Genomic DNA, 19,228 nt, shown 5'->3' with positions numbered 1-19,228 from the left:
GTCCTCAATTCTCGCGAGTCTAGCTTAGGTAGTGATTCAAATTTGAGCGAACTCAGCAACACCTGCCACCTGCAAGTACCATCCACCAACGCAAAAATGTTGGTTCCTGTTATTGGTAGCTTCTCTCTAGCCGTGAGACATATCTGGTTGTACATTCTTCTCTGATGTTTGTGCTCCTTCAGTGCCAGTTGCCTGTTGCTGATCCTCATTCTCTTCTCCCTTCTTCACGCACTTCCATTCCATACACACCGCACCAAAGATCATGACGCAAGCCAGACCGGTCACGAGGTAGAACATATCGCGCATAGCACCATCATATGCCACAAGTACCTGTGGTAATACTTCCCAGGGCACTATCTCTCTGAGATCTGTTGCGCCGACGTGCGCAACAGAATCGATATTGATACCCGATATTTTGGTCAAATTTCTCACGAGAGCCGACTGGAATATATTATTTCCGACACAGATGAAAACAGCGCCTCCGAAGACCTGACAAAACATCATCAAAGATGCCCCAATGGCAACGTCCTGGCGGGGAAGGACGGTCTGGGCGGCGACTGAAGGTTGCTGCGCGCCGAAACCAAAACCAAGACCGGTCAGCACCTGGTAACCGATCAGAGTATTCACTGCAGTGTGAGATGTGAAGGTTGAGATCAAGCCAGCACCGATAGGAGTCAGTATGGACCCTAACAGCATCCATGGAGTAAAATATCCAATCTTTTTCGTCAGCATTCCAGCAAAAAGTGATGCAACGACTATTCCAACCACCAAGGGTAAAGTCATAATACCCGATCTGATAGCCGTGGACCCTTTAGTGGCTTGAAACCATGTCGGTAGGTAGAATAGAAGCGTCTGCATTGAAGCGCCGTTAAAAAATGAGAACCAAGCACCAGCAAGTACACTCCGATTGAAAAAGATGCGGCCGGGGACCATAGCAGCATCTCCTCTCCACCTCTGAACAACCACAAAAGCGATGAACAGCGATCCTGAGAGAGCAAGCAGAACGATGATCCGAACATTCGACCACTTATACTCCAGTCCACCCCATTGTAGGGCCAGCAACAAACAAACCATGCAAGAGGGGAAGAAGATAGCTCCTAAGTGGTCAACTTGCTTCACTTTTTCTTTGATATTGACTGGCCTTAGGCCAAGCATATCTGTTGGTATGTCCAAGAAGAAAATCAACAAAACAAACGCAAGCCCGCCGCAAGGACGGTTGATGTAGAAGCACCACCTCCAGCCAGGCCCGGATGTAAAAGCGCCTCCTACCAGTGGACCGATTGCACAGGCGATCCCGAAAACCATGCCACCTATTCCCATGAGTTGGGGTCGCTTGCGCAAAGGGACGACGTAAACAATGATGATGATAGTCCCTTGGAAAAGACCTGATTGACCCAAGCCTGCGACGGCACGACCGACGATTAGGGACTTCGAGTTTGGGGCTGCACCACATATTGCTGAACCGATCTCGAATATCACAAGAGCACCTAGATAGACCCATTTGGGATCGAACAAGGTATACAGCTTTCCCCCGACCAACATGAATGAGCAAGAAGTTAGAAGGTAGGCTGAACCGTACCAACCCACATCCCCCAAAGAATGAAACTGGTCGGTTATACTAGGGACGGCGACTCCTATAATAAGACGGTCCAATGCGATGAGAAAGGCGGTCAGGAATAGCGGAATCGTGATGGCGATGACTTTGGACGTGGGAGGATATCTTGTCGTTGAGGTCTTTCCTGATACCTCATTTTCGCCACTCTTCGAGGTGTTGGTCTGACCTTCCGGGCTGGACATCCCTAGAGAAGCTTCGGAGGGCGGCATGTGTTCCTCGAAACGACGGGTCTGCATCATGACCAGAGTTGTGTTAAAAGTCCCAGTGCCTTGAGATCAATCCGTGATGGGAGCAATGTTGGGACCATTCTGCGTCTAGTTCCTACGGGGCCTACCTGGTCTTATACCTGCCTACCTTGATAACATTGATGTTGGTTCCGAGGGGTGGACCTAAGTTGCGCATTTGTTTCTTGCTGCCGGATACATAATGGCCGATCAAGAACAAGCCGAACAGATACATGGCCTACTCGCCAGTGAGTCAAGAGAAGTCGAAGCCGCTTTTAGAGTGTATTCGCAGATTATATCCCGGTGGTGCTGGCGTCATATATCTTGCTCGAACAGCTTAGCGGCCGGCTCCTCGGCCACACGAAGGTTCCAACAGACCAGTCTCGGAAGCGGGGGTTACTACTTTGGGAAATCGAGGCTGGGTTGCGAAACCAACCTTATACATTGCCCCGAACATTGTGTTCCAAATTTCCGACGTATCTTCTCTTTCGAGCAGTCAGAGCCTAGTAATGCGTGAGTATCAGGCGATTCTCCAGAAAAAGCCAAATGTGCGTGTCATCCATCTTATTCCAGGCCGGCCATGTGTGATGCTGCAGAGAACGGCCGTGTCTCGCAAACTTGCAGCCAGCTTCGTTCAATATCTGTCGCAGGCACATTATCAAAATTCTAGATGAACTAGCTTGTCATTCACACTCGACGATATCCTAGTCATGGAATCCGCATCCGCATCCGCATCCGCATCCTCTGACATCGTCTTTCGTAGGTCTTGTGTCGGGTGCTCGGAGCGAAAGGTGAAATGTGATCGGCAACTTCCATGCAGTGGCTGCACTAAGCGCAAGGTGCATTGCGTTTTCCCCGAAGCTCGAGCTTCGAGGAAGATCAGAAGGTCCAGGAACGAGAGCCCGAACGGTCGTCTCAATCGCCTCGAGGCCGCTCTCAGGAGACAGGGTATCAGCCACTCCAGTGCACTACGCGATATTCTAGGCCCCGATTATCACAAGGCCAATTCGCCTGAAACTGTCCCTGCGGACGCTTCGTTGACGCTGCTTACACCTGCGTCACTCAACTCTGAGACACTGAGATCTCTTACTACGACACAACTAGTGCGAGGGACAGATGCCGAGCACTCCACTTTTGTTAATAAGTAAGCTGGATTGAGGTACTGACTTATTCTATGCTGACCGATGAATAGTAGCCTGTGGTCGAGAGTGGTGGAAGAGGTGGGATTTCCCAGTTCACTAACACGCCGGTTTGATATGCTGACGCACTTTCTACTAGTTCCATGAGTCTGACCAAGGTCTTGGAGAGGAGACATCCTCCGAGGACAACGAAGGAGAGGACTCTGGATATGATTGTTCATTTGTGTTAGGTACCACAAGAACGAACGTGTCCACTCCGTTCTCACATCCTCGTCCTAACCAACTACTCCAGCTATGGCAGATTTTCATCGATAATGTCGACCCCTTGACGAAAGTTGTGCATGTTCCCACAATACGACCAGGAGTCGAGAAAGCCTCTAGAGACGTTGACAGTGTCCCAAAAGCCTTTCAGGCACTCCTGCTTGGCATCTGTACTTCTGCTGTCATGTCGCTGAAGGATTTGGAGTGCAAAAGATTCTTTGGGGAGTCTCGTAGGTCTCTCTTGGCACAGTATGGCTCTGCTACTAGGGAAGCACTGTCACGAGTCCGATTCATGAGGACCAGCAATATTGTGGTCTTGCAGGCTTTGGTGTTATATCTGATTGCTGTACGAGAAATATACGAGCCACGCCTTATATGGGTATTGACTGGCGTTGCCGTTAGAATTGCTGAAGGCATGGGCCTCCAGCGTGACGGGACATATCTAGGATTGCCACCCTTTGAAACTGAGATGCGACGACGGATCTGGTGGCAGCTGAAGATGCATGATCACCGAACGGCGGAACTCAGCGGCGTTGCAAAATTCCAGGGCGTTGATCCCGGCCATCACCCACCAAAAATTGTCGTGAATGTTAACGACAATGAGCTTTACCCCGATATGACTTCTTCTCCGGTCGATTCCACTGGGCCAACTGATATGTCATTTTGCGCTCTACGCTCAGAAATTGGTGCTTTCGCCGTCAGTCACGCTGATAAGTTTGTCAAAATTGGCGGCAGTGGCGGCTTATGGAACGATTATGCTCCTGGGGGGGATACGCAGGAAAAGGATGCTTTTATTGAAGGGCTCAGGGGAACCTTGGAACTAAAATATATTCGCCACTGTGACCCATCTCAACCGCTGCAGTTACTAACTTCCCTTTTTGCTCGAGTGGTGATATGTGTTGGCCACTTTGTCTCCCACCATCCGCGGAGATGGGCCAGTATTGACAAAATACCGGCATCCGAACAAGAGTACGTCTGGGATCTTAGTATTAAGCTTCTTGATATCCATGAGATGATGCAGTCAGATCGTCGACTCCAGCGCTTCTCGTGGTATGCTTCCTACTATACTCAATGGCATGCTTTCATTCACGTGCTTGACACGCTTCGAGCCACGCCCATGACGAAGACTGCTGACCAAGCGTGGCAACTGGTTGAAGCCACCTATGAGAACAATCCTGCCTGGCTTTCGAATATCAAAAGGCCGATCCACGTGGCAGTGGGTAACCTCTGCTTGAAGGCATTTAGTGTCCGGGAGGCCAAGATGATCAATGAGGGCAAAACCCTACCATCTCTGCCTCGATTCATCGTCAAGCTTCGCCAGCAACGGGAGGCTGCCATGATCAAGAGACAAGAGAGATCTCGTGCTAGGGATGGAGTCCACCTATCTTCAATTCAAGAGCCGCCAAAAGCGAACGAATCGATGCCAAGTACAGATCCAGATGGTTCATTTATTAGAACACTACCTACCGTTCCACAGTATTTCCCATCGCAGCCCGACAACCATTTTGACCGGCCAAAAGATCTCCTGAACAGTAGTGACGCTTTCTGGTACGGTAATGGAGAAGACGATAGAGTGCCAGGACAGTTCAACGACGGGATGATCGTGGATGTCGACTATATGTTGACTCAGGACACCGGCTTTGAAGAGTCGAACGCGGCTCAACAGGGAATCAGCTGGTCACAATGGGATGCCTGGCTCGCTGACTCCGGCGGCGTGTTTCTCCCTGAATTCGACTTCAGCATGGATTTCGAAGGAGCTCCGGTTCAAACGAACATGTGAGGAGCTGTGGCATCCATAATAACGAGTGGTGGGAGGACAGGTCTTGTTGGGCCAACGGTAGATTATTGCTGATCTTCACCCGGTCAGACGTTTCTTGGGTGAACGTACCATGTATCGACTACATTGATGTAAGAATTACCTGCGACCTTTTGATTTCCAAGCCAAAGTCATTGATTCATTAGTGCATGACCTGGAATCAGAATCACGCATTCGAGGCAACGACGACCCAATACTTGCACTCCTCAATAAACGTACCCGTCGGACCCAACAGCTCCATGTACTTCTCCACGAACAGGCTTTCAGCCTCGTCACGGACAGCCGGCGTCCCAAAATTCTCGAACATGTGGCCTTTTCCCACAGCCTTCCTGAACAGGTCTTCCCCACGAGTAGTGGCTTTATCGTAGCGTGTGACAGCGTACGGCACGGTCTCAAAAGAACTGTGGACCTTCAATCCAGCATCGAGGGCAACCTGCTCAAGGTCGCGCAGGGATGTCCAGCGCTGCGTGTCCCACGGGACCGACTCACCCGGGAGCTGCGGCGCGATGGTGGCGAAGATGTTCATCACGAGGTTGGCGCCCGCGGTCTGCACGTCGGTGACGATGCGGCCGGTCGACGGGCGGAGAAGGGTCTTCCAGTCCCGCAGCGCTGCGACCGGGTCCGGCAGGAGGAGGAGGGCTGCTGCGCAGGTGATCACATCGAACAGCCCATCCCCCGGCCGTGTGTCCCACGAGGCACTCAAGTCTTTCATGCTGAGATCTGAGACATCACCCTTCACGAAATGCACCTGCAGCCCTTCAACCTCGGCCTTCCGCCGCGCGACACTCAGCATTCCCTCACTGATATCGACGCCCACGACGCGGCCCGCGGCGCCGACGAGGCGCTTCGCACCCAGCGCCACGAGCCCCGTGCCGCACGCGAGGTCGAGCACTGCGTCTCCTGGTTTAAGGTCTGCCCATGCAGTCACGTAGTCGTGCGCCTGTCGCGCGTGCACCGAGTTGGAGTCGTACTGTGTGCTGCGTGAGTCGTATATTGACTGCACTTTGGCAAGAATGGGTGGAGGTCCTGCTCCCACCATAGCTTCTAATTGTTGAGTCCGCTTAATACTGATCAAAAGTGACGATTGAAGGAGTGAGAATTAGAACGCTTACTTCAGTTGGTTGATTATTTGGCTAGCTACCAAGCTTTGGACTTCTGTCTTGCTATATTACGGGAAACAGAGTCACGAGTCTGGCCCTACAGGCTCCACGTTCCATGCACACAAGTACAAGGGATTGAGGATGGTGTTTCAGCTGAAGTTGTTGAATGAGAAATGGCTAAGCTTCTTGGGACGGATTAAGCTTATCCTCTAGGGATCCCCTCGGTCTCAACTACGGGGTTAGCACTCGATAGGACCTACGAGTATGTAGATAGATAACAATCGATACGTCATTAGCGGATGAGCCCTCCTTCGACCGGTTTAGGTTGCACAAGGTTCCGAGGACTCCGGTCAGTACTATCATACATACCTAGATACATACCTACGTTCTACGGATTCCGGAAGAACTGTCCGGCCGTTTGACAAAATGTATTTCACAGGGTTGCCAAGGTACAACGTACGTACCCACAAGGCTGAAAAGGCAGCCAATACCAATAGGAAATACTCTACCAACGACAGAGGAGTAGAAATACCATTACAAAACAGTATCATTCATGCAAGCATGCTATAGTAAACGACGCAAGTAGTAGCCAGAGGCACCCAGCTAGGCCAGCTATAACCACTACAAACTCTGCAAGGCAACCCTATCACCATCTGTACAAGAAAGAATCATTGTCTTCTCTAATCTTCTGACCCGATGATCATCATCAATATGACCAGCAGCGACCACTAGTAGTGGGCCTTTGTCACCTGTTGAGATAAGTTCCTCATACCAGAACGAGGCCAATCAAGTGCAACCTGTTGCAGGATGGATTTGTCAGAGCTGAGTTCAATCAGTTCCGGCGAATCCCTTGAGTGTTATTCAGGGGATGTGGTGTTCTTGTTCCCCCCTGTCCCTCCTGATGGACACTCCGACACCTGCCTCGCATCAGGGGATGCCACTAAACAGCCCCAAGCCAAAGCCATGCCGCAGTCCAGCCAACAACCCGATTCCTCGTGAAACTGTTACTAAACACCACTGACCACCCATCATAACTCGTAGCCGAAAGAGAGAGAATTGCCAAAGCGAGAATGACGACCGGTGAATATTCATCACTCCCTTCTGCTCCTGGCAGTGAGAAAAATCATTTCCAACGTTGAGAGGCAACCGAATCCGACCTGGGTATCCCGCATTTGTCCATTTGTCCCGAAAGTGTTCACTAGAACACATACCACTAATCCTCCTCAGCGCGACAGAGATGCAATTTGTTCAAACTAATTTAGAAACAGTGAAGGAGAATAAAAAAGCAAGCACAAGGAGATTCGTTAGTCAGCGTTCAACGATCGTGGATGATAATCATCGAAAAGAGTCCAGTCCATGAACTCATCAATGCAAGAATTGAAAATTCAATGGTGTGGTTTGGACCCTCCGTTTCCGGTTTTCAGTTTTGCAAAGTTTCAGAATCCCTCCTCTTGGACAATAAGATGTATCATTCTGAATCTGGTTTCCTTCACGGTGACGTGATTTCCCTTCTAAGAGAGGCAGTGCGCGCAATCTGGAATGACAGGTGGTGGTTCGAAGGAGTTGAGAAGAAATCAAGATCCGGCGTTCGGGAAAGTCGTCTCGAGACAACCGCCGGCAGAGAGGTGGAAGTGAAGGAAAGTAAAAGTGTCGATGTCGACAGTATTTGACGTGTCCTGGCGTGAGCCCATATCTCTCTGTTTGTGGAAAGTTTGTTGACGAACAAAGGAAAGTAAGGATTACTCCTAGCGAGACCAGCAAGCTTCGAAATGAAAGACCCTCCCAGTCAAGTAGACTATGATCCCCCTTGTCAAATCAAAGTCAACGCTTGCTAAAGTGGCAGACCCAGATATGCTAGACAAAGGAAAGATTAGATGAAGATATTGGGGGAATAGTGTGATCCGGCTTTGACGTTCAGCCGAGATCTTCTTCACCATCCTCATCCTCGTCCTCGTCAGCGCTCTCGCTGGCTACTTTGGATTTCTTGCTGGGAGTCTCATTGTCAAGATTTCCAGCCTTTCTCTTGGTGCCTGATGTAGCACCCTTGGCGTCTTTGGTAGCAGGGGTGCCGTTTTCGCCACCAAGAGGGTGTTCGCCCTTCTCCAAGGCAGCGACCTCGTCAGCCGTCAAGAATCTACCTCCAGGTCCACGAGGTCGACGCATTGCATGGTTATGTCGTGACTCGTGCAAGTAAGGTTTGCGTCCCTTGGAAGTCAGTCTCAATTGCTCTTCAAGCTTCTGTCGAGCGACGCGTCGTTTGAGAATGCGATGGAATTGTTTCGCATTTACATAAAGAGGTGATTCCTCAGCCCCGCCTGCAACAATCTCCTCCTGTGGAGCTTGTACAGGCTGTTGTGGCGGAGGCATGGTAGGAGGAACTGTTTGTCTGGGGATATTGTGATTCATGACTGGCTGTGACACTTGCCCATGAGGACTGGTGATGTGCTGGCTCATCCGTCGCTGCTGATTCATTTGATTCGCCTGGGGGATATTAACACCAGTAGACATGGATGGCATTTGTCCTACACGTCCTGTTAGTTGATTGCTTTCACACACGATCGTGAATGTGAGCCGCGGCACATACCTGAAGCAGCCGCAGTGGCCATGGCCGCAGCCTGAGTGGGTGAGATACCATAACCTTGTGCCATTCCACCACCCACACCATATTGAGGGTAACCCATCGATTGATGGACACCACCTGCGGACTGAGGTGTGTAATGGTTTTGAGTTTGCGACGGCAGGATAGGAGAAGCTTGGTTCGGATTATGTTGTTGCAAATGCGACTGAGGACCGGAAGGCGATTGTAGAGCACCGGGACCCGCGTTCTGAGGGGACGTCTGATACCCGCTCTGCAGATGCGGATGGTGAGACTGTTGCTGATACTGCGGAGGATACTCCATCATGAGTACAAACTACGATGATTCTGAGTTGTACTGGATCTGGGATTGATGCAGGGCTAGAAGAGAAGAAGGTGCAACGGCCCGTAGGGTTCGCTTTCTGGTCGCCTTAAGCTGTTGCGCGTATGAGAGAAGCAGGAATCCCGGAGGCTAAGCTGGCAGATAATGAGCTGATGTCAGGTCGGCGTGATGGCTGAGACGCGCTTCGGGGGCTACTCGTGCCTTGAAATGTTGGAAGAAGGCGCCTGGAGGCTCTGATAGGAGGGCACAATAGAGAAGGTTGGAGGCTGGTCCCTTGCGTTAGCTACTAGTGCAGGAGTCGGCGGTCACTGGATCACTCACAACGCACCAATACTGATGGTGATCTGCCAACAAGGGCAGAATGCCAGATACCAACGGATTTGCTCTTAGGATTGCTGAATTAATTGACCTAAGATGGTCCACTATATTGACAAAGACAAGTCAACAAATGAGGCGGGTGTCAAGCCAGGTTGGAAGCGCAAAGCCGTTAGGAGCCGGCTGAAGTCGCCTTGGATTGGGCTCCTTTGCAGGAAGCTGGGGTTCGGGGTTGCGTAGCGCTTTTGATGAGTTGTCACTTTCTGTCCCCGGTGGGCAGTGCGCGGTCGGGACTGTGGCGCGGATTATGAGGTATGCCTGACCTTGTAACGTCACCAGACGGACCTCCAAAGCCAGCTCTTTTGCAGGCGGTGCGAGGAGTCGCCGGTCTTGAGACAGAGGTCCTAGTTGTTTGTTGATAGTGGTTTCCAGGAACCCAATTGTGTGCGCGCACCGTTGGATTAAATTCAGTGGATTGCGACGAAGAAGAGGAATGATTCGAGGGCGTGTAAGAAAGCAGCAATGATTCGATTGCTAGACTACAAAAGAGAGATGGGGAGGATTAGCATTGGCTCTGTTGGACAATCAAGGCAGTTATTGGAGGAGGAGGGTCGGTGGAAAGAATGAGGTAGCGTCATTGGCGGCGTGTGCATTTGATGTGTTGGCAGGTCATGCAACTCACCTTTAGTTCCGTCCCACAACAAAGACCAAAGCGAGCTGATCTATTCTTGTAAGGCAGATTTGCCCTGAAGTTTCTTCGATGATGTCCGTTGTTCCTAGGACGATTTGTTTGGTGCCCAAGGTGTGAAGCAAGCTGGCGCAAGAATGACGGAGCAGCTGGCACTCTACAGAAGTTTGAATCTAGAGTCTGTGGATGACCCTTGGCACTCTGACAGGCAACTTTTACTACTGGATCGCGTCGACGATGTTGTGAAGTTGCTACCTGCGTAAAGATGAGTCGTCGCAAAGTGAGAGTGTGGATGCGACAGTGACGCGAATTGCAATTGTGTGCGGTGGTTGGTGGTATGGGCGAGGTGTGAGCAGTTGGCAGCAAATGCCAGTGTTCCGTGGTCAGTCAAGTACGGTGGGAGGCGGAGGGTGGTGTCAGGGTAGGTGGACAGTCCGGGAATTGGCGTAGCGGTGGAGTGTGTGATTGCCAGCGGTGACCCGGTGAGGAGCAGGGATTAGAAGATCAAGTTCCAAGCTTGCCGCGGAGGGAAGGTTGATTTGTGAGAGCGGGCAGGGCAGGCAGGGCAGGCGGAGGGCAGGGCTGGTGGAATTGAGACTAGGAAGCCACGATCGGTCGGTCGGCTTTTCTGGCAGGCACTTGGGATGAGAATGATAATAATGGCTTGCGCCGGGTGAAAGCTGAGCTGGAGTATGGCTTGGGGGCTTGGGGGCCGCGGTAGATGTGATTCTAGCTTAGGCGGTAGTGCAGCTGCTGAGATGACGAAACTCCCGAGGTCAGAGCGATCAGAATACCGAGTCTGTCGTAGTGACGCGACGAGGTGAAAAACTCAGCAGTCGAGCTGCCGTGAGCTGCTGTCGTTTCCCGTGCGTCGACAATTTTACTTTGGGCAACGCGACGAGGCTCAGTTGTTTGGATTTGATAGGTGGTGATGCTTTACCAGGAACGTGGATCTTTACAAGAAGGCGGCCACTCAAGTGTGATCAGGTCTGATGTTTGGTGGTGAGTGGCCCAATGGTGAAAAAGTGACTTGTCGGGCACGCCTGGGGTTGACGAGTTTGTCGCAAATTGATTTGTTTCCTGACCCACGTGAATGTCGGTAAGTCTATTTGGATGACTTGCGTTGGAGTGTCTCGCAAGGCGAGTGGATAGGAGCAAGATGGAAGGTGAATGGTTGATGGAATGGAAGTTTGGATCGCGATAGGGCGAGAGGGTGATTGGGTCAGAGGCTGGGAAAGAGGAAGTTGAAACCGTTGGGCGATTGGGCAATGATGAAGTACTGGGGAAAAAAGGAAGAGGTGAAGAAACCAGAAGGCTGGGCATGACACCCAGCATGGGCATGGGCGGCGAGTCTGAGGGAGCGGTGGACAGGGCACTGGGCAGACATGGGAGGGGCCTGGGGAGATGGGATCGGAGGGGCATGGGCCTGAGTCAGTAGTAGCTACGAGTAGCAGTGGACAGCACACAACGCGCGGTATACGAGAGACCCGAGCTGTGGCAGTCCTACGACGGAGTACGGGAGGACTACGAGTCCTGGACGGACAAGGACGAGCGGGAGGAAAGACTCAGAGAGATCACGGGACATCCGTGGCAATCTCTGTCGAGACCGCCCACGCCTCATGCTGAGGCTGTCAGGTCACCGTGCTAGGCAGGCATTTTTGCCTCAGGCTTCAAGCTGTGCTCCGGAGGCTTCAGCCATCAAGATCACAAGTTACGAGTACTCCGTACAAGTTACAAGCAGAACAGAATTTGCGCCGGGCCAGAGTGGAGTCTTGGCTAGTCGCTCAGGCACTAAGGCGGTGGAGTGGCTCTTGGGTTCTTGGGCCCTTGGGCCCTTGGGTACGTGTCGGATGGGCCTTGGCGCACCTGCTACAGGCTACAGGCTACAGGTGGCAGTCTGGCAGTCTGGTAGTGACGCACAGGCTACGGCACGACTATGTCCGAGGTGCTTGCCTACTACTCGTACTAGCCTACGCCGTACTGCTCGTAGTAATCGTACTGCTAGTCTGCTACCGAGTGCGACTGCGTGGACGGCCCGCTCGCACCTGCAAAGCACTCGCTTCCCATGACTCAATCCGATCTAGCCACTTATAGCTCCTGCTTGCTCGTGACCACCACCCTAGCCATTTCTATTTCTTGGTCTTTACCGCTTGTTCGGCGGGGTCTTCATCGTCCTGCTAGTCCTGTTCAGTCCATCGCCCATTTTAGTTTGGACTTTGAAAAGCTCATTCTCTGGTCCGAGAACACGAAACTGAGTATTCCGTACTCGTACCCTTCTATGGACTCTGATGTACTAGCCCACAAACAGGACAACGCTTTTCTAATGTCGTGGTCGCTTGAAAGGAGCATCTCGTATCCGAACAGAGTACTCGGTCTTCTGTCTGTCACCAGATATGTGCCATGGTCCACAAATGGTTTCGTGAACTGGATGTTATTTGTCAGATCATGTGATTCGCCTCCGGGTCACGAGGTCGGAAGTGGCTCTGCTTCCCAAGAAGCACGAGCCGTGCGCCACCGCACCGTGCCCCCCCCAAAGGGAAAAGTATCTGTCAGTTGTATCAAAAGACGTCTTCTGACCACCTGTCATCCGCGTCATTCGAAAAGATATTCGGTCAACACAATTTCACCTGCCGAACAACACACCTTCAATCTCATTCGGATCTCCCAGGCCCATGCTGCCTAAGCTCTACAACAAATTCTTCGGGAGCACAACCCCTCGTTGTGTGTAAGCAGCATAACGTTGCATGCATATTCACGGACGTACCCGGATGCACGACGTTTCCGGCAATGCCAAACCACACTTAATGAACAAGGACGGTTGCAATCCTGACAGTCGATCCCTGGAAACCACGGGAAGCGAGATAGACCTACGAGATGACGCTCTCATCCTAGCTGGTACTATCTCCGTCTCACCTTCCACACTAGGTTACTATGCGACCAGAGATGGTCATGCTCTCCGGCCTAGCATCAACCCCAACATGGTCCTGACAAAAGGACACACAATGCCTGGAAGTGGTCAGTCCTATTGCTATCATTTACAGAATCTGAAGATCCCTGGTTTCTCTCCTGGCTAGGGAGGTCTTTATGTATGTGCATCAGTCACCACGCCGACCAGTGACCCCCGTTTTGAACTACTTGTTCGCTCGAGCTCAGCCAGACAGTAGAGAGATAGTATGGTGAGATTACTAAAGGTACAAATCACAAACACTCCGTGGACGTGGACGCGGACGCGACACTCACCTTTCCATATCAAGTATCTCCACCTAGTTGCATCTCAGTCAACCGCTGTCCCAAAACTCGCTATTCCCGTCGGTCCCTCAGGAAACCCACCTCACTGCCACTCCTAGGCGTGTGTACCTCCCACCCGCTTCAAATCCAGGCCTCACTCACCATATCTTGACCTCAACCTCATGACCTTCTCATTCCGTCCGCAGAGGAGCCAAACAGCGGATCGACTAAGAAAAATCCCACGACGAGCAGCCAATCGCGCACTGCATCACGCACTAACCCACTGTTCCAGTGCTCCAACCCAACAGAATATTCCCTCTCGTCACCCAATGACCTGAAATGATGTGATTTCTTTTCCTACACCGGTTTCTGATTTGCTATCGGCGCTTGATTTCCCCCTGGAATTACACCCCGTGTGTCTCCACTGGCCCAAGTTCCCCTTCACATGTCTTTGTCAATCAATCCAGGCAGCCAGAGGTCATGGGATTAGGGATCTTGCACAGAAAGCTAAGTCGAGTATGGAGCAGAGCCAGATCCCAATCCGCAGTGTTGGGAAGAGGTGGCGTGCCCTCCCATGGGGCGTTGATAGATAGATGTGCCTTCCATGTCCCCTTCCTATCTCCCCATCCCCACTACTTGTTTGCTTCCTCCCTCCAGACAAGACGCACCCAAGCTATGTTTTAATCACTCCACGAAACCCTGCATCAGAAGATCTAGGCTACAGCCGGCTGGATATCCCTTACGTATCGAGGCGCCAGTCACCTCCACGACTCTGCCCTCTGCCTGCCCGACCGGTGAGGCGGCAGACTTCTTACTAGCCTGCCAGCTTGCATGATTGCGTTCGTGCTGATTCGAGTCTCCCTGACGGGGTTGTTAGCCTCGCCTCCGCCACGCCTCGCGCCGACCCTGATCTCACCCATCCCCCAGTTTTACTCTCTCCAGCATGAGGTTTAGGTTGGCATCAAAGACCGTTTCCTCTCCGGGACGAATCTATGTTGGGGCCCCCAACGCTGATAGAAGTTGAGGACAGCACTATGAGTACGCAGGTAGGGGTGTTGGATTGATTGTCCGGGCACCGGCAGCAAGTATGATCCGTGTCCGACGGCGTGATGTGCATCAGTTTATGAGGAGTGAGAAAAGAGTTTGCTGCTATACACAATACACATTCCACTACCGTTGTACACCGACGGACGGGACATACGAATAGGTTTCACTTGTGAGCTCACATGAGCAATATGATTGAACCAACACTTTGTCTTTGAATTAATTTACTTCTGTCACAGAGAATCTCTATTGTCGTTGCGTGGGCTTTGGCATACCGGGTATACTCATCACTCATGCTTGCTTGCTTGTTTGCGTTGTTTCGTTTTGTCTATGCTCGATATCTTGTTAGCGAATGGAGACCCAACATCAAGGTCTGGGCTGAGCTGGCCGGGCTGGCTGCCCTGCATGGAGACTATCAATCAATCCATCAACCAACCAGCCTGCCCAACCCCTGAATACTACATACCTAGGTAGTGTACCTTGGGTAATCAACCCCAACACCGGTAGCGCCCAAGCCGGCCGATGCAAAGTGGTCTGCATTTGGCAATCAGAGCAACCCGTATTCAGAAGTTGCCTGCTCCGCTAATCTCCCATCACAGTGATCCTTTTTGCTCGTTGTGGCTCCCTTGATATGAATGAAGCAAAAGCCCAGGGCAGGGCAGGGCGGAGCAGAACACACGCGTACCAAGGGGAGCCGACCACCCCCTTCATAACCCAATGATTACGGGTCTGGGATGGCGTGGGACCGAGTTCATTCAGCCCAACCTCGCTGAAATATGACCCCATATCACGGACTCCCGTTTTGACTAATGTGGTTTCGCCAGAGCGAGTCTACTTGTTTATTCGCTGAGAACCGCCCTTAGCATAGACAGGAACGCTTCCCTCAATTTCAGCAATTCTTCAACCTCAGGCTTCACGGGCTCCCCTGCGCTACGGCGCAGTCGATCCTGGGCCTTTCTCCGCCTGCGTCGCTCCGCACTGATGGGGTCGAGATCGTCCGCTGCCTCTTCTTCATCGCTGTCTGCGTCGTCCTCTTCGTCGGATATCGTCAGGTCCATCAAGTCAGTCTGTGGGAGATTGTCAGTATAGGACTCATGTATATCGAGAATAAGGTGGAAGGAGTCTCAAGACTATAAAGCTTACTTCATGCAGTCCAAAGTCGCTACTCTTGAACGATGCCATGCCGGAGAGGCCTTCTAAGGTACCCCCCGTTCCTTCCGCTGCCATCTTCTGCCGCGTTTTGTCACTGTGCCATTTCTTCCTGTCCTCCTGCCACTGGATCAAGGCATTGATCTCATTGGTGGCATTCTCCCTGTCGATCGTGCCGACGTCTAGAGCACCCTGAAAGATAGCATTCATATCGAGCTTGCCGCCCTTGGGGCCCTTACGCAAGAACTCAAGAATATTCTCAATCCAGCCCATCAAGGCAGTGAAAAGACCATTGTCATGAATATGAACTTCATGAATGAATTTGTATAAATTATGCTCGTGTCGGGCGCACAGGTCAATGAAGCTTTGAACAGTCTGGTTGGGATCGGCTGAGACATCTTGCCTTTGAGCAATCTCCACCGTCTTGATGGCGTCGTCTGCGAACTGTGCGAAATCGGTAATACTGCTGTAGACGTTGGCGGATTTGTACACTCGAATTAGCGGCTCATAGAAGATGGTGAACAGGTCTCGGAAGAGTTGTAGTGTTGTTGGTTCCTCAATCATCGTAGCCATCATTGCCTTGTCTCGTTGGCGAGTCAATAATTTGAGCAATTGCTTGAGATGAGAAAACATCTCTGCACCTTGTTTGAGCTCCTCATCGTCATTCTCAACAGCGCTGTTCCATGCCACGTAGGCGTTGAATACTCGTTGGATTTGTGGAGGCGTCAGGTCAGGCTGGAAGGCTTCCGACCTCAGAATCGCGACGACAACGTCGACCTGCTCGTCTTCAGCTTCATTGCGTAGAATGAACTTCGTGTCCTCGTCGCTATCCACAAAAGATTTTAGTTTGTTGGTCAAGACAGGGTCTCCGATCTTCGTGATTAGATCATCAATTGACTTTTGAAATTGTCGTATACCGTCTCCAAGGGTTTGAGCGAAAATCCGCTGAAGCAGTGACCTAGTGCCAAAGGGCTGCGCTAGGAATAAGTCCAGGACACCACTCATCACTGCTGCAGGGTTGGCGATGCGGATGACATTCTTCAGCACGGTATATGGCACCAAAGAATGTATTCGCTTTGCCTGTGCGAATAACTCGGGCGAGTTGTCTTCGGCAAGGAAGAGATGATATATTGTAGCGGCGACTTCTATCCGTAACCATTCGGCAAATTTCTGATACTCAGGACTCAGATCTTCAAGTTTTTCCTTGTTTCGAATTTCGGCGAAGAGCTTGGTCAGACCGTTACTCTCAACAATATCTCGTCGGAATTTCTCCATGTAAGTATCAAGCTCGGCAGCGCGTTGTCGGGCAATGTCATAAAATTGACGTTGCTCTTCCACTCGCCTTGCGTCCATCTCTTTGCGTCGATCGATATCGTCAAGCTCTTCTTCGTTCAACTTTACAGGTTGTAACGTAAGGAAATCGGCCACTGACCTAGATTCAGCAATTTGCGGATTTTGCAGAATTGTCCGCAAGAATGCTCGTAGAGAAACTCTCTGGTCCTCTCGGTGCAATTTGATAGGGAGTGGGCTTGGACTGCGATCCCTCGATAGGCTGAGGCGAGGCGATGCTCTTCCCTTGGGTGAGTTTGTTCCAGCATTGGGGCTCAAGGCATTACCCGATTTGAGGCGGCGATGCATCGGTAGCATATTCCTTGAAGAGCTCGCATCGTCCAGACTTGCCTGCGTCGAGACCGAGGATACAGATGAGGCGTCATCGTCTGCTCTACCACCGCCACCAATGAGTGCTGCCGTCGCCGATTTGTTCTTTCTAGGGAGTGGTGGGAGTACTTTTCCAGGCATCTCGGTCCGTAGCCTCTTGTGGAGTCTAGTAAACTCGCCATATCTCCTGCCGATGTATATTTCCGGCTGGTCTGGTCGCTTTACACGGATGAGAAACTCGGCATGTTGGTGATAGCGAACGGTCCTCTTTATTGACGTGGTCCTTACGCCGGCCACGTTGACATCCCAGCCGTTGATATAATTGCCTTCGGGGATGTTGACTACAAGACCTTGTTCATTGGGGCCTGCATCAACGACTTCCAGTTCGGCAAAACGAATTCTCTCTTCGTATCCAGACGCAGTGGGGATTCCAGATACCATCATCAGCTCGACGAGTTTCTCGCATTTCTTGGCCAGCTTTCTTCGCTTCGTCTCCTCTAAGCGATCTTCCGATGACGAAATATACTTGCTCGAGAATGATTCGAGAAAGACTTGTAGTTTATCCTGCCAGAATTCCTTCTCTTGTGCCTGGTTGAGGAAGGGAAAGTTACGGACATGGTTGACGAAGATATAGCGCAGGATTGGCAATTCCGAATCCATGGGAGAGACCTCGCCATATTCTGACCGGAATGGCGCTCCAAATCGTTGGAGGGCCGTGGGACTGTTCAACTCTTGAATCTCGCCATTGACTTGTCTGGAGATGAGCTCTCGCTTGAGATAATGTTCTTGCTTCCCCGTCAGCAGCTGACCTGGCGGGGGTATAGAGTCTTGGGACAAGGATTGTTGAGGGTTGGTGTCGGCGAAACTGACATCGCCATTGGGCATTGGGGTTCCTTTGAGGTCTCCTCTGAAGGGGAGTGCGGATGTGGACATAGCCGAATGGGTCAAGGAGAGACAAGAGAGGGTTATGTTCGCAAAGCAAGACGAGTGATGGCGGTCTTCGTGATTCAGATATATTTCTCCAATGTCAACCACGGTTAAAGGTTATGGACTTTCTTGTGGTGGGGTTTCTTGGGGGCCAGAGCACCAGTTACGTGGCTTGTACTTGGTGAGGGACAATTGTATGCGACACAGTTCAGTCAGCAGTGGTTGTATGTACTAGCGACTGGCACTAGGTCGTGACTTGTGAGAAACTTGGAATGGGGGACAGGCAGACAGCTGTGTAATGTGCACAGGCCCGAGCTGAGAGAACAGGATTCGGAGGTGGAGTGGCTGAGGTTATCAAGTTGTGGCTAATACCATTCCCCGTCCCCTTTGTGTGTATCGAGAATGAAAATGGTATCGAGATCCGTGTTCAGTGCAATCTCTGCTACGAGCTACTTAACTAATGTACAAAAAGATGGATAGGCGGGCGGCTGAGGTGCGGTGGTGAATGATGATGGTTGAGTGACTGGTGCCCGTGGATGAGGACGAGCATGACTGCGTCATGGGCGGCGGATGGAGTCATGGGCATCAATCACTATGGCATCCTTAAACTTGGAATTCTTTGGGACTAAACCATTAATGGAGTCGGGCACGTCGACTTGGCAGGGCCGACGAGTACTCGTATGTACCATCATACTACGGAGTACAGACCGACGATGAGGTAATTTGACTGGGCAGCACCTGTTGGGTGCCTGTGGTGCCTGCGGTGCCTGCCACCCCTGCCCTTCGTTGGGTCCTCGGCCTCGTCGACGGGCCCCTTGGGGCCACCCACGGGCCCTGAGTGAACTGCTTACGACAACTCGAAGCCTCTTGGCCTTGGTATTGCCCACCTCGAGGCTGACTCTCTCACTGATCCATCGTATTGTTATTCCTAATCAATTCCGCACGTCTAATTTATCCTCCGTCATCAAATCAAAATACGGAGTACTACACTAGAGACTTGGATCTTGGAACATCAGCGTGGTCGCTCACTTGGCAGTTACGGAGTTCACCCGATCCCAGATGTAGATCGTCATCAGCCTTATCTGCGTATATTGAGAGATACTTGCATTTTGCCCACAGTACGCAGTATCAAACCCGACGTCGTC

General features: G+C 51.4%; 5 protein-coding genes across 5 annotated transcripts; 1 reads left to right on the top strand and 4 right to left on the bottom strand.

Annotated features, from left to right (window-relative positions):
• Positions 1-126: 126 nt before the first annotated feature.
• Positions 127-1,854, bottom strand: A1O9_01384 (uncharacterized protein; the record flags this gene model as incomplete). The annotated part of the gene is made up of 1 exon (XM_013410542.1): positions 127-1,854. The coding sequence occupies one exon, from the start codon at positions 1,852-1,854 to the stop codon at positions 127-129; it is 1,728 nt and encodes a 575-aa protein (XP_013265996.1).
• A 1,569-nt stretch (positions 1,855-3,423) lies between these two features.
• On the top strand, positions 3,424-5,019 carry A1O9_01383 (uncharacterized protein; the record flags this gene model as incomplete). Its single annotated transcript, XM_013410541.1, has 1 exon — positions 3,424-5,019. The coding sequence occupies one exon, from the start codon at positions 3,424-3,426 to the stop codon at positions 5,017-5,019; it is 1,596 nt and encodes a 531-aa protein (XP_013265995.1).
• Positions 5,020-5,221: 202 nt separating this feature from the next.
• Positions 5,222-6,094, bottom strand: A1O9_01382 (uncharacterized protein; the record flags this gene model as incomplete). Its single annotated transcript, XM_013410540.1, has 1 exon — positions 5,222-6,094. The coding sequence occupies one exon, from the start codon at positions 6,092-6,094 to the stop codon at positions 5,222-5,224; it is 873 nt and encodes a 290-aa protein (XP_013265994.1).
• A 1,975-nt stretch (positions 6,095-8,069) lies between these two features.
• Positions 8,070-9,055, bottom strand: A1O9_01381 (nuclear transcription factor Y, alpha; the record flags this gene model as incomplete). Its single annotated transcript, XM_013410539.1, has 2 exons — positions 8,070-8,677; positions 8,740-9,055. The coding sequence occupies 2 exons, from the start codon at positions 9,053-9,055 to the stop codon at positions 8,070-8,072; spliced, it is 924 nt and encodes a 307-aa protein (XP_013265993.1).
• Positions 9,056-15,187: 6,132 nt separating this feature from the next.
• On the bottom strand, positions 15,188-18,089 carry A1O9_01380 (succinate dehydrogenase (ubiquinone) flavoprotein subunit; the record flags this gene model as incomplete). The annotated part of the gene is made up of 2 exons (XM_013410538.1): positions 15,188-15,415; positions 15,492-18,089. 2 exons carry the CDS (start codon positions 18,087-18,089, stop codon positions 15,188-15,190), a joined length of 2,826 nt encoding a protein of 941 aa, XP_013265992.1.
• Between the last annotated feature and the right edge of the window lie 1,139 nt (positions 18,090-19,228).

This window comes from Exophiala aquamarina (assembly GCF_000709125.1).
Source record: "Exophiala aquamarina CBS 119918 chromosome Unknown aczIA-supercont1.1, whole genome shotgun sequence".
NCBI lineage: Eukaryota > Fungi > Ascomycota > Eurotiomycetes > Chaetothyriales > Herpotrichiellaceae > Exophiala > Exophiala aquamarina.
The sequence above is the reverse complement of the archived record's forward strand: the minus strand, read 5'-3'. Positions and strand labels throughout refer to the sequence as shown.